The following is a 27,500-nucleotide window of genomic DNA, read 5'->3' as shown; positions in this document are numbered from 1 at the left end:
AATTTGCATCGGCTTTCTTATCTTCAAGTGATTCTTTCATTTTGATAGATTCTTCACCTTTTGGTTGTGGTAATGAGTTATTGGCATCTGCTGTAATCACTGAACTGGCAATAGCCTCTTGTTCAATTTGTTCTTTAGTTTTAGTTGTGGTAGTTGTAGTGTTGGCATCATTAGTTGTTGACATTTTTATTTATTTATTTATATATTTATTTATATATTTGATTTTTTAGTTTGTGGTATTATTTTATGAAGATAATAATAATTTTTTTTTTTTTTTTTTTTTATAAGAATATGAAATCAGTTTTTTTGAAAAAAAAAAAAAATAAAAAAAAAAAAAAATAAAATAAAATAAAAATAAAAAAAAAAAAAAAAAAAAATCCAAAAAAATTTGACCTATTTTCAAAATATTTTATTTGAAATCATGACTGATGGGATACCCAAAATAATTTTAACCCATTCAGTCAAACATTTAAATTAATTGGAATTGTCCAATAATTTTAAAGAGTTTCTCTCCTAAATTTACATGAAAATATACCACTGTGGTTACATAAAATGAATGGGTTAATAGTTGAGTAATAAAAAAAATTATTATCACCCAATTTATTTTTATTTTAATTTCATTTTTTTTTCCCTTTTTTTTTTTTTTTTTTTCTTTTTTTTTTTTTTTTTTATTTAAAATACTTATCCCGATACAAACCATTATCATATTTTTAATATTAAATTAAAAATAAAAATAAAAAAATCTATTTTTAGAAAAAAAAAAAAAAAAAAAAAAAAAATAGAAATAATTTTAAAATTTTATTAATTAAAAAAAGAATAAAAAAATGATTGATTCGTGAAATCAGAGGAAAATTAGAAAATGGCAAATAAAAAAAAATAAAAAATAAATAAAAAAAAAAAAAATCTATTTTTGGTTTTTTTTTTATACAAAATTTGAACTTCTATAAATAAAGATTATAGTTTTCAACTATGATTTATTATTTACTGTTGAGGTTGCAGAAGTAGTAGTGGTGGGATTATTGTTTAATTGTTTTCTTAAATCTATTTTTAAAGAGAATTTAGTTCCACAAGTTGAACATGATGATGAGTGACCACAAAAAATCGATAAACAAACCGAACAAACATAACCAATATCCACAATTCTCTTATGACAAAAACATGATGCCCTATAATCAACTGATTTTAATGTTGGATATGCTAATGATTTTCTTGATAATGTATCTAATAAAAATGTAGTCTACAATATTATTATTATTATTATTATAAAATTAAAATTAAATATTAGAAACATACATTTTTTTTTTTTTTTTTTTTTTTTTTTTTTTTTTTTTTTTTTTTTTTTCAAAAATAATAATAATTCATACCAATAAATATTGTGATAATAATTCTTGTTTTTGTGGTTTTAAATAAATACCACTCGTTAAATGTGAAGCTTGTTGTAAAAATGTTGAATCTGATTGAGAAAGTATACAAGAATCAACGGGTATCGATTGCTTTTGTGATGAAAAAATACAATTCATTACAGATATATATTGTGATGAAACATCTGGTGATATATTAAATACTAAAATTCTTGGTTTAATTGTTGGTGTTTCTCTTTTAATTCTATTTATATCTAATTTAAATAATAATAATAATAATAATAATAATAATAATAATAATAATAATAATAATAATGAATTAGTAAATAAATATATATATATATATATATATTTATATATACATACAACATAAAGCAATTGACATGGAAGCAGAGAAACTTGAAGATAATATATCAGTTTGATCATGTTTTATTTCTAAATCTAATTTTTGTAATTTAGCTAATATTTGACCTTGAATAGTTTTATTGGGTGTTGGTAATAGTTCACCATTTTCATTTAGTTGTCGTTGTTCAAGTTCTTGTTGTTCTTGTTGATATTGATCAATATTTGATTGTGGGAAAACGAATGAACTTTCACCAATTTTAGAACAAATGATTGCAAGTTGATTCTCTTGATTTAGCATTAAATATGCATTTATAAATACCATAAAGTGTTCTAAAAATTTATTGAATCCTATATAATTGTTTTTACTTGTATTGATTAATCTTTTATTTACATTATTATTGTTGTTGCTATTATTGTTATTGTTGTTGTTATTATTGTTCCCTATTGTCGTACTACCATTATATCTACTACTACTGTCATTATCATCATTCATACCACTTATCGCATCTTGTAATGATTTCTCTCTATTACCCCATGAATAAACATTACAATCTAAAATAACTACTAATAAACTTGTATCATCGTCTTCATCTTTAAATTATTATTTTAAAATAATATTTTGTATTAGTTTATTATTATTATTATTTAAACCATTTCAAAAATTGATATCTACATACTTATAACTGCAGATCCTTCATTGTTCATTATTTTATGTATGTGTGTGTTTTGGAGGTAAATTAAAAAAAAAAAAAAAAAAAAATGTAAAAATGAGAAATGAAAAAAAAAAAAAAAAATTGAAAAAGTTTTCAAATTGATTTTAAATTAAAAAAAAGAAAATAAAAAAATGAATAAGATATTTGGTATTGGAAATGATATTGTAAAGATATCAAGATTAGAATCATCATTTAAAAGGTATTTTTAATATAATTAATAATTAAAATATTTTATTATCATTTTCCACCTTTTTTTATTAATTTTTTTTTTTTTTTTAATGATAATTCCAAGACATGGTGATAAATTTTTAAAAAGAGCATTTAATGAAGTTGAAATATCAATATTTAAATCACTAAATCCAACAGCATCAATAACAGAAAGTATTGATGATAACGATAATAGTGAATTAAATAATAATAATAATAATAATAATAATAATAATAATAATAATAATAATAGAGGATTTGAATATTTAGCAGGTAGATGGGCAGCAAAGGAATCAATTTATAAAGCAATTGGAAATCAAGATCGTTCAAAATTAAATTTTCAAAATATTCAAATTTTAAATGAATCAAATGGACGTCCATATGTAAATTTATTAGAAACAACTGAATCATATTTCAAAGAATTGGGTATTAATAAAATTCATCTAGCAATTTCTCATGATACTGATTATGCAATTTCAAATGTAATCTTAGAATCAAATGAATCAACTAAAAATTAATCATTGAAAAAAAAAATATATATAAATAAATAACTGAAATAACAAACGAATTGTAAATAGAATAAAATAAAATAAAATAAAATAAAATATTAAAAAAAACGAATAATTAATTTATCGTTTTTTTTTTTTTTTTTTTTTTTTTTTTTTTTTTTTTTTTTTTTTTTTTTTTTGGGAAATTAGATTTTTTTTAGCTCAACTTTTTTTTTTTTTTTACTTTTTTTATTTTTCGAATGTAAACAAAGGATGATTTCATCATTTTCAAAATTAAGAAAACCATTATCTTTGCTTAATTCAACAAAGAATGGATATTGTTATATTACAAATGTAAATAAATCAATAACTTCAATTACTACTTTAAATAATAAAGAAAGTATAGTTAATTCAATTCAATTAAATAATAATAATAATAAAAATGAAAATTTAAAATTAAACAAAAATTTATCATATGGTTTAATTCAACAATATTCAAGTAAGTAAATATTTATTAAAAATCACTCACACATACATATAATATATAATATTTTAAAATTTTAAATATTAATTTATTTTTTTAAAAAAGCAAAAAAAAAAGGAAATGAAAAAAAAACAGGAGCAGATAAACATCAAACAGATAAAGTTATATTATCAATGGTTGGAGTTAATAAAAGATTAGATGATGGTAAAATTTTATTAAAAGATATATCACTTTCATTTTTAGAAGGATCAAAGATTGGTTTACTTGGTACCAATGGTAGTGGTAAATCATCATTTATGCGTATTTTATCACAAGAAGATACGGAACATGATGGACAAGTATTATATTCAAAAGGATTAACAGTTGGATTCCTTCATCAAGAACCAGAGTTGGATGCAGATAAAACTGTTGAGGAGAATATTTTCGATGGTGTAGCAGAAAAGAAGGAGATATTGGATGAACATGAAGAGATCGAGGAAAGATTAGAGGATGAAGATGAAGAGTTAACTAAACAAGAAAGAAAACAATTGGAAAAGAGAAGAGATGAATTGGCTGATATTATTGAGGAAGAAAGACTTTGGGATTTAAAGAGAAAGATTGCAATTGCAATCGACGCATTAAATTGCCCACCAAGTGATAGTAATGTAACAACATTGTCAGGTGGTGAAAGACGTAGAGTTGCATTGGCACGTTTACTAATTTCAAATCCTGATGTATTACTATTGGATGAACCAACAAATCATTTGGATGCAGAAAGTGTTGCATGGTTAGAACGTTTCTTGCATGACTACCGTGGTACAGTGGTTGCAATCACTCATGACCGTTACTTTTTAGATAATGTCGCCAATTGGATTTTAGAGGTTGATCGTGGTTCACTCATACCATTCAAAGGAAATTACTCGGGTTGGTTATTACAAAAGGAGCAACGTCTCTCAATGGAGAATAAAAAGGAGGAGGGAAGAAAGAAAGCCATTAAAAAGGAATTGGAGTATCTTAAAGGTGGTGTTAAAGCTCAAACTAAAAAGAATAAAGTTCGTATTGATAAATACAATGAATTGGTGGCAAGTGCACCAGAGAAATTCAGAGAACCAGGTAGAATTTCAATTCCACCTTGTCCACGTTTAGGTAGAGTAGTATTTGAAGCCAAAGATATTAGTATGGAATTTGATGGTAGAACTTTATTTAAAAATTTAAATATCGATATTGAACCTGGTTCAATCGTTGGTATCATTGGTGCAAATGGTACAGGTAAATCAACACTTTTTAGAATCATGACTGGTGAATTGAAACCATTGACCGGTTCAATTAGAGTGGGTGAAACCGTTCGTATGGGGTTCGTCGCACAATCACGTGCTTCAATGGACGACGAGAAAACCATCTATGAAGAGGTTGCCGATGGCTCCGATGATGTAGTTATGGGTGACAATTATAAAATTCACGTAAGAGAATACATCTCTCAATTCAATTTCCGTGGTCCAGAACAAGATAAATTCATTGGCTCTCTATCTGGTGGTGAACGTAATCGTGTTCATATTGCAAAAATGATTAAAAGAGGTTGTAATCTTTTATTATTGGATGAACCTACCAATGATTTGGATGTTGATGTATTACGTAATTTAGAAACTGCCATTGAAGATTATCCAGGTTGTGCTGTTATCATTAGTCATGATCGTTACTTTTTAGATCGTCTTTGTACTCATATTATTGCATTTGAAGGTGATGGTCAAGTAATCGTTCATGAAGGTAATTATGCTTCCTATGAAGAAGATAGAACTAGAAGAACTGGAAAAAAATATGATCCATCAAGATCAAAATTTAAAAAGATTCAAACTGTTTAGAAAAAAAAAAAAAAAATAAAAAAAATAAAAAAAAAACTAAAAATAATTAAAAATAATTAAAATGTACACACAAAAACTTATTTTCACATTTTGATCAAAAGAAATTTAAAATTAAAATATTATTTCAAAAAAAACTAAAAACTAAAATAAAAAAATAAAAAATTAAAAATAATTAAAAAAAAAAAAATCATACTCACAAAAACTTATTTTCAGTCATTTCGACCAAAAGAAATTTAAAATTAAAATAATAATTAAAAAAAGTCATTTTAATTTTTTATTTTTTTATTTTTTTGATTCACAAAAAAAATGTTTAGAAAAGAAAAAAAAAAAAAAAAAAACAAAAATGAAAGAAATTTTAAAAAAAAAAAAAAATATAAATAATAAATTAAGATAATTATTGGTATTGGGAAAAACACTTAAATGTGGAACGCAATTTAAAAAAAAAAAAATTAAAAAATCTTTTTTTGTAAAAAATAATCAGTTTCTTTGAAGAAAAATAGAAAATTAAAAAAAACAAAAAATCAAAATAAATAAAATTAAACAGGGCAAAAAAAAAAAAAACAAAAAATAAAAAAAATTTTCACGACATAATTGTGATTGAATAAAAAAAGAATGACATTTGATTGACTGGTCTGAAACTCTCACTCTAAAGATATTTAAATTTATTTTTTTTATTATTTTTTTTTTATTTAAAATTGGTTTTTTTTTTTCTTTTTTTTTTTTTTTTTTATTTTTAATATAAAAAGCTAAACAAAAAAAAAAATTTTTTTTTTTTTTTTTTTTTATAATCAATGCCATAAATTTTCTGTTTAAATATTTCACCACTTCGCACCAAAAACTGCCAGCTGGCAATAATTCACTTCGCACTCCCCACAAATTCCCCAGATTTCTTCAAAAAATAAAACAGCAAAAAAAAAAAAAAAAAAAAAAAAAAACAACAATATAAATAATTTATTTTTAATCTTTTTTTTTTCTTTTTTTTTTTTTTTTTTTTCTTTTTATTTATTTCCTTCCTTCCTTCCATCCTTCTTCTTTAATCACCTAAACACACACCCACAAAAATATAAATAATTTTTTTTTTTTTTGATTTAATAAAAAAAAAAAAAAAAAAAATTATTAATAGATTTTAAAAAAAAAAAAAATAGATTCATCAATTTCCATAAATAATCAAAATCCAAATTTAAAAATTCCAATATTAATAACAGAGACAATGATTAAATTTAAAGTACCAACAAATTCACATTCATTCTTTTCACGTTATTATTCAGATGATATAATTATTCCAGAACAATTACCAGATCAATTGAAAGGAGTTTTATCATTTAAACAATATAAAAGAATTGTCACAGATTGTAGACATATTATTAATAAAACTAGTGAAGCTTATAAATCCATTATAGTTACAGTAGTTGTGGCAAGCTTAATTTCTTTGCTCTATATTAATATTTATAATGATAGAAAATTATTGATTTTATTAACAATAGCCGTTTTATTTATTTTATTCACTGGTTTCTCTTTTGCTGCAATGCTTTTAAAGGTAAGGGTTTTTTTAAACATTTTTTTCCTTTAAAAAAAAAAAAAAAAAATATAATTATTAATAAAATTAAAAATATACACTACAAGTCTGTCCAACCTCAATTGGACCAAAAAATTGAACAATTAAATTCTGAATATAGCGCAAAAGGAATCATTCTTGAAAAGAAGACCAAGCAATATTTCGATAGTCTCACTCAAAATTTCTTGTCAGATAAAATTTCAAGATTCACCTATATTTATATTCACTACAACTCAAATAACACAACTAATGGAATGCTAAACTCTTCTGAAGAGCAATCAACTTCTTCAAATGTTGATAACAATAGTGAAATCATCGAAGAGGCTTCTCCATCTCAAGATTATTCAATCGATGAAAAGGAATTACTCAATCTTTCAAATGAATCTCATAGTAACTGTGGTACCGATGAAAATTGTAGTGATGTTGATGAAAATAATCAAAATAATAATTTCGATGATGATAATAATAATAATGGTGGTGGTAGTAGTGGCAATTACCAAGGTATTCAAATGAAAACTATTCTCATCACTAGTAAAAGTAAGGAAAACCTTGTAATTGATGATAAAACATCTTTAATTCATAATAATTTGAACGATTATGAAGAAGAAGATCAAGAAGAACAAGATCTAAAAAATTATGACCATGATAATTAAAAATTAATATATAGTTAACTTTTTTTATATGTGTATAATAAAATGTAAATCATACAAAAATATGCTAAAAATAATTACAGTTTTTTTTTTTTTTTTTTTTTTTTAATTTTTATTTTTTTTTTATTTATTTTTTTGGAAAAATTAGTGTAAGTGGGGGGGGGGGTGGTGGTTTTGGTGAGACTTTCACACTTTTCACCACGTCGGATGATTTTTTTTTTTTTTTAATATTTTTATTTTATTTTAATATAAATTTATTTTTAAAAAAGAAATCAAACAAATTTTTTTTTGTTATTAAAATTATTTTTTTTTTTGGTTTTTTAATTTACAAATAATAATATTGATTTTTTTTTTTTTTTTATTTATTAATTTATTTATTTATTATATTTTTTTATTTATTTATAGTTTTTTTTTTTTTTTTTTTTTTTTTTATATTTATTTATATTTAATTTATAAAATTATTTGTTAAAATTAAAAAATTATAAAAAAAAAGAATGTATAGATTTAAAATTCCCTACTTGTTGTTGTGAAAATTGTAAATTAGAAGAGGGTAGCCATTCAGATAGAATAATAATACCAACTCAATTACCAAATGAATTAGAAGGTTATTTAACATTTGACCAATATAAATTATTGGCAACTGAATGTAGAAATATTTTAAATAGATCAGATATGGCTTATAAAATTGGTATTGGTTCAGTTTTATTAGGTACATTACTTTCATTAATTTTTATTTGGGTTCGTAAAAGTATAATTGGTTTAATTTTATTATCAGCCACTATTGTAACAATTATTTCAATAGGAATAATTGCTTCATATTTAATTATTAAGGTTTGTATTTATTTATTATTTTTTTAATTTTAATATTTATTAATTTAATTGATTTTAATAAAATATTAATATATTTTATTATTTTTATTTTTATTATTGTTTTTATTTAGTTAACACAAAGTTTATTGGATAAAAAAACAAATCAATTCAATATTGATTTTAATTCAACTTCAAAAGGTTTTAGAATTGAAAAAAACACAAAGCAATATTCAAGTTCATTAAACGAAGATAATGAAACTGAAGATTCAAAACTAACATTTATTTATATTATTTATAATATTGAAAAACAAGATGTACAACCTCAAACAGTGATTGAATTTAAAACAGATGAAATTAATGAAATGATCACTCACAAGTTTCAAATAGAGAATAATGATGATAGTGTTAACAATAATATTAATGAAAAAAATGATTTTATTATTAATATTCCAAAAGATGGAAATTGTGATGGCATCATTTTATTAACAAATAATGGTTTGAAACAATCAAGAGGATTAGATAAAATCTCTTTAATTAAGCAACATTAAAACAATTTATAAAAATAATAAAATTAAATAAACTCAATGGTTAATTAAATGTATTATTTAATTCCATTTTTCAAATATATTAAAATTTTAAATTTATTTTTATAACTAGTAATTATTATTTGGTTTTTTTTTTTTTTTTTTTTTTTTTTTTTAAACAAATTTAACATTATAATCAATGATCCATGTATTTACTTGAAGTAAATGTTCAATAACACTTTGATTTTGATAGGTTTGATATTTTTCATCATATTTATTTTTAATAATTTCCATAATTGATTCCTTTTTAATAAAATTTAAAATTGGTGAGGATGGATTATTTAATTCAATTTCCAATAGACTACAAACTGAAATAAAGAAATTTGTATCTTTAACTGATAATGGGAAATTATCCTTTGTATGATATAAAATATCTTTTGGTAATTGTTGAGCCATTGAACGACGTAAAATACCTTTTTCAATATCATCAATTGATTTCATATTGTATGGTATGTTCCAACAATATTCAACCAAATTATAATCACAATAAGGTACACGAACTTCTAATGATTGAGACATTGATGTTCTATCTTCACGTTCAAGCATATATACTAAAAAGTATTTAATAAATAACCAAGAGGCAACTCTTTGTTTTACTTGAGTTTCATCCTCACCTTGTAGCACTGGCATGTTTTTAATGGCTTTTTGATAGACTTGCTCACCATATTTCATAAAATCAACTTGTTCTAATATTTGATCCTTTAAGAAATGATTGATATTATTATAGATATTGCCAATCCATGGTAATCTATCCATATTTAAAGAAGATTGTTTTTTGAACCAATCATAACCAGAGAATATTTCATCAGAACCTTCATCAGAGATTAAAACCACACCATGATCTTTTACTTTGTTTAGCATTAGTCTTAATGGTGTTTCCCATTTTGAAAAACTTGGAAGATCTCTTGCTTTCATTGGTAATGAAATTGTATTTATTAAATTATCAACATTACATTGTGTGGAAATATGATTACTTTGAACATTTTTAACAACCTTTTCAACCCATGGTTTTTTTGGTCCTTCAATTTCTTCTTTATAATCTTTATCATCATTTTCAAATTCACATGAAAAAGTTTTCAAAATACTAGTTTCATTAATTGGACATGGTTCAGGAAATGATGATTTCGATAGTGATGATGCCAATGAAACCAATACACTAGATGATAAACCACCAGATAATAAAAATGTAATTGGTACATCTGATATTAATTGTCTTGAAAGTGCACCTTCAATTAATCCTCTAAGTTTTTTACTTGTTTGATGAACATCATCAGTATGTGGTAAACATTTTAAATTCCAATATTCTTTTTGACCAGTTGTAGTGAAAGAGATATTATTATTATTATTATTATTATTATTATTATTATTATTATTATTATTATTATTATTATTATTTAATGATTTATTAAATGTAATTGAATGTCCAGGTGATACTTCATGTATATCTTTAAATATACAACCAATATCTGGTGTACGAAATGCACCCAAATAAAATAATTGAGCAATACCATCTTTATCAACTTCTGCTTTAACCAATTTATTATTTGCTAGTAAAACTTTCATTTCTGAACCAAAAAGAATGGAATCACCTCTAGTACAATAGAATAATGGTTTAACACCAAGATGATCTCTTGCAAGGAATAATTTTTGGTTTTCTTCATCAAAGATTGCAACTGCAAACATTCCGTTAAACTTTTTAACACATTGTTCACCCCATTGAATATATGACATTAGAATTACTTCAGTATCAGAATGACTTTTAAATTGATTACCCAAAGAAATTAATTCATTTCTTAAATCTTGAAAATTATATAATTCCCCATTAAAACATAATACAATTGATTTATCACCTTTTTTAAAAATCATTGGTTGTTTACCACCTGCTGCATCAATAACACATAATCTACGATGTCCAAATAATGCATCACTTGATTTCCAAATTCCACCTTCCTCTGGTCCTCTATGATAAACACTTTGATTCATTCTTTGAATTATTGCAACTTCTTTTAATAAATCATTTTTATTTGACCAATCTACCCAACCACTAATTCCACACATTTTATTTTTTTAGAAATTTTTTAAATATATTTTTATAATATTAAAAAAAAATATATGTATGTATATTTATAATATTAAAAAAATATATATTTATAATATTAAATAATTAACTTTAATTGTATGTTCATTTTTTTTTTTTTTTTTTCAATTTTTTATTTTATTTATTTATTATTTTTAAAATTTTTATTTCCAAACACACAAATAAAAATAAATGAAACAAATACCCCCAATTTGTATTCTCAAAATAATTTTTATACCCCTAATTTACAAATTCTTTCAAACAACAAATTGCTAGCATTTTATTAAATTTTTTTTTTTTTTTTATAATTTTTCTTGCAATAAAGATGATCTTGATAAATCTTTAATCCCATATTAGATTTATCATGTAGTGTTGTTTCCAATTAAATAAACATATAATAAAAACAAACTGATACAATTAAACCTCATTGATACATTCACCATAGTACCAGGAGTTATCTGTATCTGTTTTTTTTTTTTTTTTTAAACAACCTCACTTTTAAATAAAATAAAATCTATTTATATATATATATATTTTTTTTTATAAATAAAATTAAATTTTTTTGGTGGCAATACAACAATTTATTAACTTTTATTTTATTTTTTTATTTTATTTTTTTTTTTTTTAATAATAAATTTATTGAACAATTTTTGAAACATAATGTTGAAATCTTTTTCGATAATCAGTTGGATTAACAGCAGATATTTTATCTAAATCATTACCCAAGAATTTTAAGGCACGTTCAGACTTTTTCCACCAATCCCAAGCGGTAAAAGTATCGATGATAGCGATGAAATAAACTTCTTTTTTATTTTTTGAAAGGATACCACCAAAATTCTTTTGAAATAAAGAGATTTTACCACTAGTTTTTTTAAAGAATTCTTCTTCCAATACTTTCCAAGTGTCTCTTTTAACACCACCCACATTTGAAAGATCAGGATCATCATCATCCGAAAGAGCCAATGGTGAATTTTCATCTATAGTATGAATGCCAACCAATAAACTATAATCACAGATATTATGAGATTCTAAAAACATTGTATCATGTTCGATTTGTTCTAATAATGGTGCTTTAAACTCTGGGCCAATATCGAGTATTCTATGAAATTCTTGATCTTTTAAAGCGATATCAGGTAAGAGTAAATCATTCTTGTCAACTTTTCTATTGATGACAGAGCCTTTCAAATCGTACTTCTCAGACAATGGTAATGGAGTGAAGAAAAGGTTATTCATGACCAAGAATTTCATCTCTGCTTTACCCTTTATTTGAAGTGTATAACAACCCAATATCTTTATTAATAAACTATTTGGATATTTTTGTAAATGCTGTACATAAGTTGGTAAAACCGCTTTCAATATTGATTCTTCATGTGTTGGAATGGTTTTAATTAAATAATCACCCTCTGTCGATCTAAAGAAAACACTGCCACTTTTACCACTAGAGTTCATTTCACTCAACACTGAAAGATTGCCTAATAGTAAATTACCAAACACTCTTTCAGGACCCAAGGAAAACATAAACATCTTTGGATCAATTTCTAATCTTTCTCTAATCTTTTTGAATGCTAATGGGTAATGATCTTTGAATGTCCAACCATCATATTTGAATTCAACAACCATTTCAAAATCTTTAGGCTTCAATGTTGCTCTATTGGTTAGTACGATGGCTTCACCTGCAGACCTTCTAATACCAATCATAATATATTGAATTAACTCCCAATTTATATGACCAATTGATACATCTTTACCTTGTGATGTTACCCAATTCGATGAATGATTAACCAATAGACCATCATTACCCTCAGTTTCTCTAATCAATGGATTTTCATAATGATTAACTAAACCTAAACTCTTTACAAAATATAAATTATCTGATAATGCTTGTTTAAATTCTTTAAAATAAATTCTACCATTTAATTGAAAAACTTTATCATTTTCAATTTTTTCTTTTTTACTAATATAATTATTATCAATTCCACTATTATTTAAACCATTTTCAAATGATGATGATGATTTAGTTGTTATTGTTTTTGATGTATTATTATTATTATTTATAATTGATGATTTTGTTGGTGTTTTTGGTATATGTGATGGTAAATCTGGTAATGATTGACTTTTATATGATGATGATGGAGATGATGATGTTGATGTTGTTGCTGATGTAATTGGTGTTGTTGAATTAGTTGTATTTGGTGTTGCTGTAGATTCATTATTGTTTTTATTATTATTATTATTATTACTATTATTACTATTATTATCTAATACACTACTACTACTATTTCTAATTAAAGATCTATGATTACCAATACTTGAAATATTATTAATTTTTTCATGTGAATCTAATGGTGCAAAAAATATACTACCTCTAACTGATTTCTTTGTATTAACTTGAACAAAATTATCATTTTTGGTTTCAAATTTTCTTTGTTCCTTTATTTCTTCCTCTTCTTCTTTTTCTTCTTTTTGATTTTTTAAATCTTGTTTTTGATTTTCAACTTCTTTTTGATTTTCATCTTCTTTTTGCTTTATCTCTTGTGATTGATTTTCTACTGTTTCATTCTCATCTTTTATTATTTGTTGGTTTTCTTGTTGTTGTTGTTGCTGTTGTTCTTGTTGTTGTTGTTGTTGTTGTTGTTGTTGTTGTTGTTGCTGTTGTTGTTGCTGTTGTTGTTGTTGTTGTTGTTGTTGTTGTTGTTGTTTATTTTTTATACCAATTTTAAATAAAAGTGGAGAGGTTGATGGTGTTGGGAATGAATCAGAGTCTGAATCTGAATCAAGATTTAAATCATCTTCATTGTTAATATTACTATTATTATGATTATGGTTATGATTATTATGATTATTATTATTATCTATAGCTCTTGATAGTCTTAAACTATTTCTAAGAGAATTAGTAGTTGATGAAGGTGAAGGTGAAGTTGAGGACCATGATGATTTTTGTTGCTGCTGTTGTTGTTGTTGTTGTTGTTGCTGCTGTAATTGTTGTTGTTGTTGTAATAATAGTTTTTGTTTTCTTTGATAACTAAATGAAAATTCAGGGAATAATCTTTTTAGAAATGCTTGTGGATTACATGTTACAATAGTTAAATTTGTTAATGAAGAATAGATTGATTCTAAAATTGATAAAAACTCTTCCACTGTAATATAACCTTTTTCACCTGCTAGCATTTTAAATGAAACTATAATAATAATAAAATTAATAAATTAATTACTTTTTTTTTTTTTTTTTTTTTTTTTTTTCATAAAAATTATATAAATTACATTGAATTTGTTTATCAAAAGTTGAATTTTGTAATACAGAAACACCAGTTAAAAATTCAACATAACTCATTTTATCATGTTTTTTTGGATTAAAACCTAAAAATAAAGCATTTGATAATGATTCTGAGCTATTAATGATTGGACCTAAACATTTTTCAAAATCTTTTTTTAAAATTGAACCTTTCTTTTCTTTATCCAATGTTATGAAATGATTATATAAACTTTCTAATCTTTTTCTATTAATATTTTGTTTATGTAATGGTTGTCTTATTGTTTGTTTTCTTTGTGGTGATCTTTTATTATTATTATTGATGTTATTATTGATGTTATTATGATGATGATCTTCTTCTACTACTTCTACACCTTCTTCCTCATTATTATTATTAATATTTTGGTCTCTTGATTTTGTTAAGAAATCATTTACAACTGAAGAAGAAATAGTTTCTTTTGAATCAGGTATACCACAAGTATTTGTTAATGTTGCTTGTCTTTTACATCTTGAATGAACAATGTATGAGCAAACTTCACATTGGAAACCTTGTTTTCTAATACCCCATAATAAGTATTTACAATAGGAGCAATGAGTTGTACCAGCAGGAAAATCAATGAAAACGAAAACATGTGGATAGAATGGATGTGCTGTATTACTTAAATCACCACAACTACATTCTTGACCATTTTCAATCTTTGAACAACAATCCATTGAATGATTTTGATTATTACCTTGATTATTTTGATTATGTCTATGAATATTATCATTTTCATCATTATAATTATTATTATTATTATTGCTATCATTTTCATCATTATTATTATAATAATCTCTTTTTGAATCAGATACAGATTTTTCATCAGAAAAACCAGCTAAAAAATAATAAATTTCATTTTGGTTTGTTTTATCAGCAGCTTTTAAAGCAGAACGTTCACCACCAATATTAACATCACTACCATATTCGATTAAAAGTTTTACAATCTCACGTTGACGACTTACAACTGCGAAATAAAGTGGTGTTTCACCACGTGAATTTTGAACATTTACATCTGCACCATTTTGATGTAAAAATTTAACAGACTGTGCTGAACCATAATAACATGCACGATGTAATGCAGTTTCACCACGTATAGTTTTTGCATTTATTGGTGTACCTTTACTAAGTAATAATGATAAAATTGAAAATAATTTATTATTACTTTCCTGTTTTTGTTTTAATGTTAAATTATTACAATCTCCACCATTATTATAATTAATTGATAAATTACTATTAAACTTATTATTATCTTTATAATTATTATTATTATTATCTTTATTATTATTACTATTTGATGATGAAGATGGTACATTTATTGAATAACAATGTCTAATTAAATAATGTAATGGTAATGTACCATCTTTTGAAATTGTTAAAACAGCAGCATTACCTTGATCTAATAGAATTTGACAAATATCTAAACTACCAGCAAATGATGAGAAATGTAATGGTGACCAACCTTGATTATCTTTTATATTTACATCTGCTTTACGTTCAATTAAATATTTAACCAATTGAACATTCATTCTTTCGACAGCGACATGAATTGGTCTCATTCCTGTAGACTCATCAACCCATTCTATCCATTGACTTGATGAACTATAATCCCTTTCAATAATTGTCATTGCATCAACTCTATATAATGTTTTAAATAATGCCACGATTTTTCTTTTTTTAATAATTTTAATTTCTTCATTATCTCTACTTTTTGGAAATTCTAATGTCGTTGGTAATATAATTTGTTCAATTTGTTCTTGGATTGGTTGTGATTCTTGTATTTGAGGTGGTGGTGGTGGTTGTTGAGGTGGTAGTTGTGGTTGTGGTGGTGGTTGAATATTTTGTTCCTCTTCTGTAAAGATTGGAGAATTAACTTGTGATAATTTTTTAGCTAATTTCTTATATAGTTGTATTAAAAAAGTGTCAGAGAAATGACTAAGACCTGTTTTTTCAATCTTTTCTTTATAAATTGTTGTGATAATCTCCCAATTTGAAAAGATTTCACTAAATAAAGTTGATGTGGCTATAATGTAGCCATTTGAATTTGGACCACACATTAAAACGATTCTATATTCTTCTGATTTCCACCTAAATGGTCCATTATAACTTTGCATTACAAATACATATTCATCATTTTTATATGGTTCAACTATATTCCAAAAATAGGATCCACCACATGGAATTGGTTGACATATTGTCATCTTTTAAAAATTTTATTTATTTATTTATTTATTTTTTTTTTTTTTTTTTTTTTTTCTTATTTTAAAAAAAAATTAAATAAATAAGGGTTGGTAAAAAAATAAATGAATAAATAAAAATAAATAATAAAATTGGGATATTTAGAGGAAAAAAAAAAATAAAAAAATAAAAAAAAAAGATTTAGTTTTGAAAAAAAAAAAAAAAAAAAAAAAATTTAAAAATAAAAAAATAAAAAAAAAACAAAAACGCAAAAATATCTTTTTATAAAAGGTCGCAGCAATGATGATGATGATGATGTTTTTTTTTCTTGGGTGGGAATAAAAAATAATTATAAGAATTTTAATTATTATTATTATTATTATTTTTTTTTTTTTTTTTTTTTTTTTTTTTTTTTTTTTTTTTTAAACAATTATTTATAAAAAAAAAATATTTTTCTATTTTCTCAAGTGTCAAAACTATTTTCATAGATTAAGTTGATGTGTAGATATTTATCTACAATTTAGATTCTATACAGGATAAAAAAAAAAAAAAAATTAAAAAAAAATTAAAAAAAAAACAAAAAAAAAAAAAGGTACTTTTTGACATGAAATAAAGACTTCAAACTTTTACCAGTTAAGATGCTTTTTTTTATTTATTTTTTTTTTAATTTATTTTTTTTTTTATTTTTTATTTTTTTTGCTTTGTTTAATTTTTTTTTTTTTTTTTTTTGTTTTTTTTGTTTTTTGTTTTTTTTTTTTTTTTTCTTTTTTATTTTAAAATTTTCAAAGACATCCACACCACCCTTCACACACAAAGATATTCAAATAATATTCATTTTACTCTCATGTCATAATATTACTATAATTATAAATTTTTTTTTTTTTTTTTTTTATTATTTTTTTAATTATTATAGATAAAAAAAAAAAAAAAAAAAAAAAATATAAATAAATAAATAAATAAAAAAAAAAACAAGAAGTGATAATTATTTTTAACAAAACGCACATACAATTTATACATATTTATTACACGAAAAAAAAAAAAAAAAAAAAACTTTTAAAAAAAAAAAAAAATAAAATAAAAAATAATAATGAAATTGAACAAAAGTTATATATTAATAGTTGTTCTTTTATTATCTTTATTTTACTCAAGTGTTTCATCGACTAAAACAACATTAATAAAAAGCAATAATCATTATAATAGTGATAATAGCAATAACGACAACAAAAATATTAATATTAATAATAATAATGATGGTGATGGTGATGATGACGACGATAATAATAAAATATTAATAACACCAGAAAATCAAAATCATTTAATACATGATATTGGTATAGATAGTAGTAGTACTGAAATATTATTCGGTAGTAGTAGTAATAGTGGTAGCTGTGGCGAAAAAAACAATACCAAACAAAATGCATTAGCAAATCAACGTGAAGCAAATACAATTATCTTTATTATTATGTTAATTTTAACAGGGTCAGTATTAATAGTTTATTTCATCATTTCATTGGATATACCATTCGTACCAGAATCAGTTGCCGTCGTCACATATGGAATTATATTGGGTATTGTTTTCAGATTCTTTTATAGTGATATTGTAAATCATGTCGTTAGTTTCGAACCAGAGAATTTCTTTTTATTCATTTTACCAACAATTATCTTTGAAACTGGTTATTCTTTACATAAAGTTTGTATTTTTTAAAATAAAAAATAAAAAAATAAAAAAATAAAAAATAAAAAATAAAAAATAAAAATAAATATTAATAATTTATTTCTTTTTTTTTTTTTTTTTCAGACTGATTTCTTTAATAATATTGGACCAATTTTAATGTTTGCTGTATTTGGTACAATTATTACATTTTTAGTTGTTGGATTTGGCATTTATATAGTTGGTTACTTTGGTGTATCAATAGCACTTTCATTAAAAGATTCATTTGCGTAAGTATTTTATATTTTCAATTCAATTCAATTCAATTCAATTCAATTCAATTCACCAACATATGTGATGCTAATAAATATATTTTTTTTTTTTTTTTTTTGATTTTTTATTATAAAAAAATAGATTTGGATCAATTATTAGTAGTACAGATCCAGTTTGTACATTAGCAATTTTTCAAGCATTAAATGTTGATCCAATGTTATATATTTTAGTACTAGGTGAAAGTATTTTAAATGATGCAACTTCAATGATGTTATATAGTGTTGTTGAAGATACAAGTACAAGAGATATCATTATAAGTTGTGCAATGTTTACAGTGGTTGCAATTGGTTCAGTAATATTGGGTGTAGTTATGGCATTGTTATTATCATTGATTTTGAAATGGATCAACATTGGTAAATTCCCTGCATTGGAAACCATTTTCATGGTTATGTTTTCATATATGTCTTATGTGTTGGCAGGTGCATTGGATATCTCTGGTGTATTGGCGGTATTCTTTTTCGGTATCACTTTAAATCAATATGGTGCCTATAGTTTATCACCCTATACAAAGTTAACAAGTGGTCAATTATTTAGAACTGCTGCTTTCATCTCTGAAACTTTCTTATTCCTTTATTTTGGTTTAAGTTTAACTGCCCATGAATTCAAATTTGATCTTGGTTTATTCTCTTGGAGTATTGTAAGTGTGTCATATGATATTTACAGATAGATATAAATAGATTAATAATTAAAATACTTATCTAATATTTATATATATATATATATATATTTTTTAAAATTAAGTTATTTACATGTTTAGCAAGAGCAATATCAGTATTTCCAATGTGTTTTTTATTAAATAAATTTTTAAAGACAAAAATACCATGGGTAATTCAAGTTGCTATTTGGTTTGCAGGTTTAAGAGGAGCATTTGCATTCTCTTTGTCTTTGGATTATATTTCAGAGGATGAACATATGAATGCATATATTAGAACCAATACATTATTGGTTGTGGTGTTTACAATCTTTGTGTTTGGTATGGGTACATATCCTTTATTAAGAGTATTGGGTATTAAAACATCACAAACCGATCAGTCTTTGGACAATATTTCAAAACCAATGAGTAAGCAAACCAAACAAAAAGATAGAACTAAACTTTATGAATCATTTGATGATAAATACTTCAAACCTTGGTTTAGAAAGAGAGTACCACCTTTAGCAAATGAAGCAATTGAAATCTTTGAAAAAATGGTTATTCAATCCTCACACGATCATGAATTGGATTCTAATCCATTACGTTTCGATGATGATGAGGAAGATGATGATGATGAAGATTTGGATTTCGATTCAGATTTAGATTTAAATATAAATATAAATACTGATAGTATTCATCAAAGTGATAATAATAATAATGATAATGGTAATAACAATAACAACAACAACAATATTATTATTAACAATAACAGCCAACATCACTCCAATGATGGAAGTAATAACAAAAATAATGATACATTACCACTTATTTAATATTAAAATATATATTTTTTTTTTTAAAACTAAAAAAAAAATATTCAAAATTACTATTATTCATATTGAATAATAGAAATAATAAGTAATAATAATATCAGCAACATGAAAATGTTGGAAATAATAAATCAACAAACATAAAAATAAAAATAAAAATAAAAATAAAAAATAAAAACAAAAATAAAAAAAAAAAAAATAAAAAAAAATAAAAATAAAAGTTACAATGTTTGAAAAATTATAAAATTACAGAATTTGTTTTAAACCAATAGTTTTTATTTTTATTTTTTATTATTTTTAAGCACCATTAAATGTTATAAAAATAAAAATAAAATTAATGAAAATGAAAATAATAATTATTATAAAAAAAAAAAAAAAGTTAGAATGACTTTTCAAGATGACCACACCAGTGTGTTTGTGACCTTTCATTGATTAATTTTTTTTTTTTTTTTTTTTTTTTTTTTTAAATTGCCGGAACCCAAGTTAATAGTTGTTAAAACATTTTTTATGATGCCACGTGATTTTTGTGTATTGATTTTCTTTTTTGTTGTTAATGGTCAAAAAATAAGACCATCAGCATTAGCAAAGTAGGGGTTTTTTTTTTTTTTTTACTTTTTTTTAACGGGAGATATGATAATACCAAATAAAAAAAAAAAAAAAAAAAAATAATATAATTTAAAAAAAAAAAAAAAATAATAATAAAAAAAACACAAGTTTGAAATTAGAAAAAAAAAATCATTTTGATCATTATTAACAATAATAATAATAAAATGATTTATATTAAAAATAATTTATTATCATTATTTATTTTAATTTTAAATTTTTCATTAATTTTTTCCAAAGTAGTAAATCCATGGGTTTATCAAGAGAGAATTGATTTGTATAAAACATTAATTAATTCAACAAATATTCCAGTTTTTGGTACTGATAATTTAAATAATTGTTTATATGGATTACAATTACAATTGGAATGGCAAAATCGTTCTGGAAGATTGGAAATTCAAAATTCAACAAATATTAATTTAAAATCATGGTGGGGTAATATGAATTATTATTTATCAGTGATACCATATTTATCAGCAATGAATAATGGATTGGTACCACAAGTTGAAATATTTAAAATTGATGATAATAGATTCTGTACAACCTATTTAGAATGTGATCAAAACATCATGCATCAGTGGGATATATTCTTTCAAGAAATTATCAATATTAAAAATAATGGTAGTTTTGGTAATGATGATAAAATTTTAAAAGTAATGTGGGATGCTCACATTGGAAGTATTGGCCAAGCTAGTCAAATCTTTCAAGATACTCTATCGTTATTACCATTGAAAGAAAAGAAATTTGGGAATGGTTGGGCTCATTTTGTTGATGTCATTGCTGTTGTTAATTTTAATACAAACTATACTCAAGTTTCAACATTAAGTAAATCATTACCATCATCAATGATATCAATTTTTGATTTCCCACCATTTATTCCAAGATTTTCAAAAAATCAAAATAATGTTGTAATGTCCATGTTTGCCATTGATGATATTGCTCAAAGTTCATTAACTTGGAATTTATTTATTACTTTAATTAAAACTGCTACTCAAAATGAAAATTGTCGTAATCTTATAAACAATGAAATTAATAATTTCATTACCTCTCCGACAACAACTTTTATTACTATATTAATTAATATTTTAACAAATAAATGTTAATAATTTTTAAAAAATAAAAATAATAAAAATAATATTTTGGGATTTTTTTTTTTTTTTCATCAATAAATTTTCCAAATATCTTAACAGATTTGAAAATTTATATTTTTTTATTTTTATTTTTTTAATTTTATTTATTTTAATATAGATTTAGAAGACTCAAAAATACAAAAAATTATTTAGAATATAAAAAAAAAAAAAAAAAAAGAATGGTATATTTTTTTTTTTTTTTTTTAGACAATAATTTTTTTTATAATTAAATAAAATTTTTAAAAAAAAAAAAAAAAAAAAAAATAAAAAACGAAAAAAAAATAAATTCCATTTTTTTTTTATTTATTTTTCATTCTAAAAAAAAAACGAATAAAAAAAAAACAATGTTTGGGAACATATTAAACAGGTGTAATAATAGCTCAAATAAAATGTTATCCTTATCAAATAGTGGTACCAGAGTATTAAATATTATTGGTAGAAATCAAAGCATATCATCCACAATGATAATATCTAATTCGTTAACATCAATAATTCCATCATTATCATATTCAACTAAAGGAGGTAGAAGAAATTTAAGAGATTCAAGTGAAGTTATTATAAAACCAAAAAATGATAACAACGACAACAACAACAACATTAATAAAAATAATGATATAAATGTAAATTCAGGTGACATTCAAAGAAGTTCAGGTGAAGTTATAACTAAACCAAAAAATAGTAACAACAATGTTGATAATGAAAGTAAAAAAGTCACTAAAAATAGAACTTCATCAGAAGTTTCAATAAAACCAAGAATTGAAAAAATCAACGATAATAATAATAATGTAGATCGTGAAATTATTTATTCTCAAAAAAGAACTTCAAGTGGAGTTAAAACAATAAAACCAATAAATGATAATAGTAATAATAATAATAATAATGGAAATGAAAAAATTGATGATTCTCCAAAAAGATATTCAAGATTAAAACCTTCAAAAACTATTAATAAACATGAAAATGAAAAAACTATTGATTCTCAAAAAAGAATTTATGGATTAAAAACTTTTGATAAAGAACCAATTAAATCTTCAAGAATGGGTTTAGGTAGTATGTTAACAAAAGAAAGAAAATCTTATAAAAATATAAATTTGGAAAATAATGATGAACCTTCACCAATTGTCACTCTAAATAGTGAAAAAGTATTTAGTCAAAAAAGAGTTAGAAATTTAAAAACCAATGAAGATAAAAAAATTGAAAATGAAGATTTACCAACACCACCTTTAAAAAGTTACCAACCAAATAAAAAACCCACAATAACTGATACTCAAAATAGAAATTATATATTAAAATCTAAAAGTAGTATAGATATTGATGATACTAATAATAATAATAATTATAATAGTTATAATAGAAATAATAATAATAATAATAATAATTATAATAATAATGAAAATGAAAATGAAAATGAAAATGAAAATGAAAATGAAAATGAAAATGAAATTGAAAAACAAGAAAATAATAATAATAATAATTATAATGAAGAAAAAAAGAATGAAATACATATATCACAAATTAGATCAGTTTTATCAATATTTGAAAGAAGACCAGAAGATTTAGTTAAATTATATATTGACAGTAAATTTTATAAAGATAATAAATTAGAATTGAAAGCATTGATTAAACATTTTGTAGATTCAAGTAAAACTTATAAAATATTGAATGAAGAAGAGAGTGAAGAAACTTTAAGAAAAGTTAGTGGTACAATTCATCATGGTGGTATTTGTGCAGTTACAAAAAAGAAATATTGTATGCCAACTAAAGAATTATTTGATAAAGAGATGGAAAAAGCCAATTTCCTTTCAAATTCACCATTCACCAATAAAGTTCATTCTTTCTCTAGTGAATTTTCAAAATCAAAAATTTTAAATCAAATTAAATTCAATTCATTAGGTTCAGGTTCAAAACCAGTGGTTTTATTGTTGGATGGAATTGAAAATCCTCAAAATATTGGTGCAATCATTCGTAGTGCTGTTTTATTTGGTGTTGAATCTGTTATCTTTGTGAATGAATTTGATAAGAAAACAGGCTCAATCAATCCATACTCTGCTGAAAGTTATCGTAGCAGTCGTGGTGCTGTTGAATATTGTAATATCTCTCAACTTTATTTACGTAGAGATGCTGCTGAAGTTTTAGATGAATTTGTTGAAAATGGTTGGGAAGTAGTTACAACTGCAAGTAATAAACTCATTGATGACAATGCTGACAATGGCATCGTTGAACAATTCAAACCACTAAAATCATTAACAAAGAATATCTCATTATATTCTGATGAGTCAAATAGAGTTTTAGGACTTAAACCAATTGTATTGGTATTAGGTTCAGAAACAAAGGGTATTAGTAGAACAATTAGTAAAAAGTCAACTGTTTCAATTTCAATTCCAGGTACAGGTTTAATTGAATCATTAAACGTTTCACAAGCATCTTCAATCATTTTAGGTGAATGTTGGCGTATTCAAGCTAGATCATTACAAAAACCAAACATTGAACGTGTTAAACAAATTAGAGCTAAAGGTATTGAATCATTAGAGATTTCACCAAAACTTTTAGGTATTAAAGAATCTGAAATCTATAAAGATGAACTTCAACAACAAGATGAACAACAACATGATCAAGAAGAACAAGAACAAGATGAACAAGAACAAGAACAATATAAAGAAGAATATAAACCAAAATTAAAACCAAGAAAATTAAAAAATAAAAAAGTTGAACTAAAAGCTAAAATTGGAAAACCACGTAATAAAAAAAGATTTTAAATAAAAAAATTAAATTATTAATTTATTATCATTTTTATTATTATTGTTTTATTATTTTATTATTTTTATTTTTTATTTTTTTTAATAAGTATCTCTTAAAGATGTAAAAGTAAATTTTGGTATGACTAATGGATTAAATTCTAAAGGATAATAGGTTACAGATTTTGGATAATCTTTAAAAAGATTAAAACCATTATCAGAATAATAACCAGATGGATAATTTACACATTCAATCCAAACAAAGAGAGCAATTGATTGGGTTGATTCAATTGTAAATTCAAAGGATTTATTTTCATGATTGACAGTTACATTTGAAGATTTCATTGGAGTAGATGAAAGACGACACCAATTTGGATCAACAACAACACCACTTTGACAATTGTTTGAGAATTGAATTTTTGTTGGTTTTAGAATTAACTTTTTAAAAGCACATGGATAATAGGTATTTGAAATATCGGAATAGTTTTCAATGGTGAATTTTGAAACCAAGTCTTGATTATTTGATTTGATAGTATCACAATCGAAATGGCCAGTTACTATATAATTATTTGAAGGTAATGGTAAAACGCCAAATAGTTTGTCTTTACTAATTTGAAGTACTCTTTTACTTAATTGATTTCTATCTGATAATACAACGGATGCAATGGTCTCTACAGTGTTTACGATTGTTGAGGTTTCAAGACTCCAAACCAATATGACCAATTTAGATTGAATATAGATATTATCCAAATTATCATAGTCATGAGTTAACCAAACCTCTAAAATATCAGCATTTTCAACGAAAGATAAAAGAATTGGTTGATAGAATTTCTTTGCAAAGTATTGAAGTGGTTTCCAATTTCCATTGTATTCAATTGAGGACCAACTTGGACCAACCCAAACATCATTCAATTGCCAATATAGAGTACCCATACAATAGGGTTTACTACGTCTCCAATGTTCACAACCGGTTTTAATTGAAATTGCTTGAAGGATTTGACTGGTGTAACAAAGTAATTCAAAATCCAATGGGACACGGAAATGAAGACCAACATGTTTCAAAATGCCAAGATTACCAGGATTTGGTGACCTTTGACGACCTTCCATCTCTGGTGAAGTTATATTCAATTGGTCGGGTGATGATAATACCTTTTTAAGTTCACTAAATGATGGTAACGATTGAAAACCAAACTCTGAAAGGAAACGACTCTTTGAATTTAAATAGCCACTAATATAATCCAAATTACCATGCCATACACCCCAATAGTGTGTGTCACCTCTAGTTGGATCATTAGGATCACCCCATTCATGTACACCATTGGATGGACTACTAACCCAAAAGAATGCATCTGGAAGTTTTTTTTTCAATACTTTCATTATCACCCCAACATAGAGTGTATTGAAATCGATGGTATATCTATGAGGATTGTGTTTAATTGGATCCCAAACACGATCGGTAATAGCTTGTTCACTTTCATTACTTCCACACCATAATACAATTGATGGATGAGATCCTATTCTATTAAGTTGACATTTCACTTCCTTTTTAACATTTTTTAGAAATTCTTTATTGGTTGGATAAAGTGCACAACCAAACATAAAATCTTGCCATAACATTATACCAAATTCATCACAAATTTCATAGAAATAATCGGTTTCATATTGACCACCACCCCAAACTCTTAAACAATTCATATTGGCTAAACGTGATGCATTTAAAAGATGAAATATCTTTTCATTTGTTATTCTTGTTAAGAAATGATCTGCTGGTATCCAATCTGCACCTTTTGCAAAAATTGCAACTCCATTGACTACAATTTGAAATTTTCTACCATGAATATCTTTTGAAACATCAACTGTTGATGTACGCAAACCAATTGTTTTTTTAATTTTATAAATAATATTTTCATTTTTATTATTATTATTATTATTATTATTATTATTATTATTATTATTATTATTATTATTATTATTATTATTATTATTATTATTATTATTATTATTATTATTGTTTTCATCATTTGTAATATTATCAATATTATTTTCTTCACAAGTTGGTGAAGTTATTGGAGCATCTTCATTAATTAATGATGCTATAGTAGTGGTGGTAGTATTAGCATTATTGTTTTTATTTGGGTTTGTAGTAATTTTTTTATTTGAAGTTAAATTTGGAATTGAAATTGTAATATCATAAAGATTTTGTTCACCATGTCCAATTGGCCACCATAATTTAGCATCATTAATAACCATTGACAGAGTATATTTTGAATCTTTTAAAAGTTTACTTGTATTTAAACTTAACAACTTATGAGTTGTAGTGCCAGTACTACGATGAACCACTGAAATTTCAATTGGTAAATCTTTATCTTGTCTAAAACTACATATTGAACTTGTGTAAAATCTTAGAGAGATTTCAATTTCAACAGAGCCTATTAGATGATAGTCTTTATGATTCTGATGAATCATTACCTCTTTAATTAATGGTAATGAGTAGAATTCTAATGAGATATCTTTAAAGATAGAGATTGGACAAAAACAACTTGACCAATCCCATCCAAAATGACATGCAACTTTTCTAATGAAATTTCTATGATGTATACCATTTGGATATTCCCATTCTGGAATTTCATATTTATATTTCTTTGCTAAATCTTTACAATACTTTGATGGTGAATAAATGATGATTTCAATTTGATTAACGATTTCACTATCTTCATTATCGTCTGGTTTTGGTTTATTCAAGTAACTCTTTATATCCTTGATCCTATGAATACGGAACATATTCTCTAGTCTTTGTTCAATCTTTACACCATTAATAAAAATATCTGCAACTGTATCAATACCTTCACATACTAAATCAATATTTATTGGTCTTTGATATTCTTTTTTACAAATTTTAAATTCTCTACTATATTTCCAATCACTTTCAGGTATCCATCTATATTCTAACTATTATTATAATAATAATAATAATAATAATAATAATAAAACAAAATGAATAAAAATATTATAA

At 23.6% G+C, this 27,500-nt stretch overlaps 12 protein-coding genes across 12 annotated transcripts in view; 7 read left to right on the top strand and 5 right to left on the bottom strand.

Annotated features, from left to right (window-relative positions):
* Positions 1-184, bottom strand: part of DDB_G0275519 (hypothetical protein) — a gene marked incomplete at both ends in the record, with an annotated part of 1,024 nt that extends 840 nt beyond the window's left edge. The window contains one exon of the mRNA XM_638527.1: positions 1-184. This exon is cut by the window's left edge and continues 254 nt beyond it. Within this exon, the coding sequence (XP_643619.1) occupies positions 1-184 (184 nt within the window).
* Positions 185-967: 783 nt separating this feature from the next.
* gtf2h3 (general transcription factor IIH, polypeptide 3) lies at positions 968-2,411 on the bottom strand (the record flags this gene model as incomplete). Its single annotated transcript, XM_638526.1, has 4 exons — positions 968-1,237; positions 1,365-1,615; positions 1,728-2,297; positions 2,384-2,411. The coding sequence occupies 4 exons, from the start codon at positions 2,409-2,411 to the stop codon at positions 968-970; spliced, it is 1,119 nt and encodes a 372-aa protein (XP_643618.1).
* Positions 2,412-2,550: 139 nt separating this feature from the next.
* On the top strand, positions 2,551-3,144 carry DDB_G0275923 (hypothetical protein; the record flags this gene model as incomplete). The annotated part of the gene is made up of 2 exons (XM_638525.1): positions 2,551-2,618; positions 2,712-3,144. The coding sequence occupies 2 exons, from the start codon at positions 2,551-2,553 to the stop codon at positions 3,142-3,144; spliced, it is 501 nt and encodes a 166-aa protein (XP_643617.1).
* Positions 3,145-3,387: 243 nt separating this feature from the next.
* abcF3 (ABC transporter-related protein) lies at positions 3,388-5,436 on the top strand (the record flags this gene model as incomplete). Its single annotated transcript, XM_638524.1, has 2 exons — positions 3,388-3,613; positions 3,704-5,436. 2 exons carry the CDS (start codon positions 3,388-3,390, stop codon positions 5,434-5,436), a joined length of 1,959 nt encoding a protein of 652 aa, XP_643616.1.
* A 1,210-nt stretch (positions 5,437-6,646) lies between these two features.
* Positions 6,647-7,644, top strand: DDB_G0275921 (hypothetical protein; the record flags this gene model as incomplete). Its single annotated transcript, XM_638523.1, has 2 exons — positions 6,647-6,973; positions 7,060-7,644. The coding sequence occupies 2 exons, from the start codon at positions 6,647-6,649 to the stop codon at positions 7,642-7,644; spliced, it is 912 nt and encodes a 303-aa protein (XP_643615.1).
* Positions 7,645-7,705: 61 nt separating this feature from the next.
* On the top strand, positions 7,706-8,999 carry DDB_G0275709 (hypothetical protein; the record flags this gene model as incomplete). The annotated part of the gene is made up of 4 exons (XM_638522.1): positions 7,706-7,723; positions 7,911-7,956; positions 8,135-8,472; positions 8,583-8,999. 4 exons carry the CDS (start codon positions 7,706-7,708, stop codon positions 8,997-8,999), a joined length of 819 nt encoding a protein of 272 aa, XP_643614.1.
* A 150-nt stretch (positions 9,000-9,149) lies between these two features.
* asnB (asparagine synthetase) lies at positions 9,150-11,093 on the bottom strand (the record flags this gene model as incomplete). Its single annotated transcript, XM_638521.1, has 1 exon — positions 9,150-11,093. The coding sequence occupies one exon, from the start codon at positions 11,091-11,093 to the stop codon at positions 9,150-9,152; it is 1,944 nt and encodes a 647-aa protein (XP_643613.1).
* A 655-nt stretch (positions 11,094-11,748) lies between these two features.
* Positions 11,749-16,600, bottom strand: PIPkinA (ankyrin repeat-containing protein; the record flags this gene model as incomplete). Its single annotated transcript, XM_638520.1, has 2 exons — positions 11,749-14,291; positions 14,374-16,600. The coding sequence occupies 2 exons, from the start codon at positions 16,598-16,600 to the stop codon at positions 11,749-11,751; spliced, it is 4,770 nt and encodes a 1,589-aa protein (XP_643612.1).
* Positions 16,601-17,664: 1,064 nt separating this feature from the next.
* nhe1 (Na-H exchanger) lies at positions 17,665-20,025 on the top strand (the record flags this gene model as incomplete). Its single annotated transcript, XM_638519.1, has 4 exons — positions 17,665-18,267; positions 18,376-18,518; positions 18,643-19,198; positions 19,303-20,025. 4 exons carry the CDS (start codon positions 17,665-17,667, stop codon positions 20,023-20,025), a joined length of 2,025 nt encoding a protein of 674 aa, XP_643611.1.
* Positions 20,026-20,792: 767 nt separating this feature from the next.
* On the top strand, positions 20,793-21,728 carry DDB_G0275713 (DUF781 family protein; the record flags this gene model as incomplete). The annotated part of the gene is made up of 1 exon (XM_638518.1): positions 20,793-21,728. The coding sequence occupies one exon, from the start codon at positions 20,793-20,795 to the stop codon at positions 21,726-21,728; it is 936 nt and encodes a 311-aa protein (XP_643610.1).
* Positions 21,729-22,144: 416 nt separating this feature from the next.
* DDB_G0275919 (hypothetical protein) lies at positions 22,145-24,508 on the top strand (the record flags this gene model as incomplete). The annotated part of the gene is made up of 1 exon (XM_638517.1): positions 22,145-24,508. The coding sequence occupies one exon, from the start codon at positions 22,145-22,147 to the stop codon at positions 24,506-24,508; it is 2,364 nt and encodes a 787-aa protein (XP_643609.1).
* An 81-nt stretch (positions 24,509-24,589) lies between these two features.
* DDB_G0275917 (hypothetical protein) overlaps positions 24,590-27,500 on the bottom strand; it is a gene marked incomplete at both ends in the record, with an annotated part of 3,171 nt that continues 260 nt past the window's right edge. The window contains one exon of the mRNA XM_638516.1: positions 24,590-27,436. Coding sequence (XP_643608.1) covers positions 24,590-27,436 — 2,847 coding nt within the window. The remainder of the gene's footprint in view (positions 27,437-27,500) is intronic.

The sequence above is a fragment of the Dictyostelium discoideum genome (genome assembly GCF_000004695.1).
Source record: "Dictyostelium discoideum AX4 chromosome 2 chromosome, whole genome shotgun sequence".
Classification (NCBI taxonomy): domain Eukaryota; phylum Evosea; class Eumycetozoa; order Dictyosteliales; family Dictyosteliaceae; genus Dictyostelium; species Dictyostelium discoideum.
Note: the sequence above shows the minus strand (reverse complement) of the source record. Positions and strands in the feature narration are given on the sequence as shown.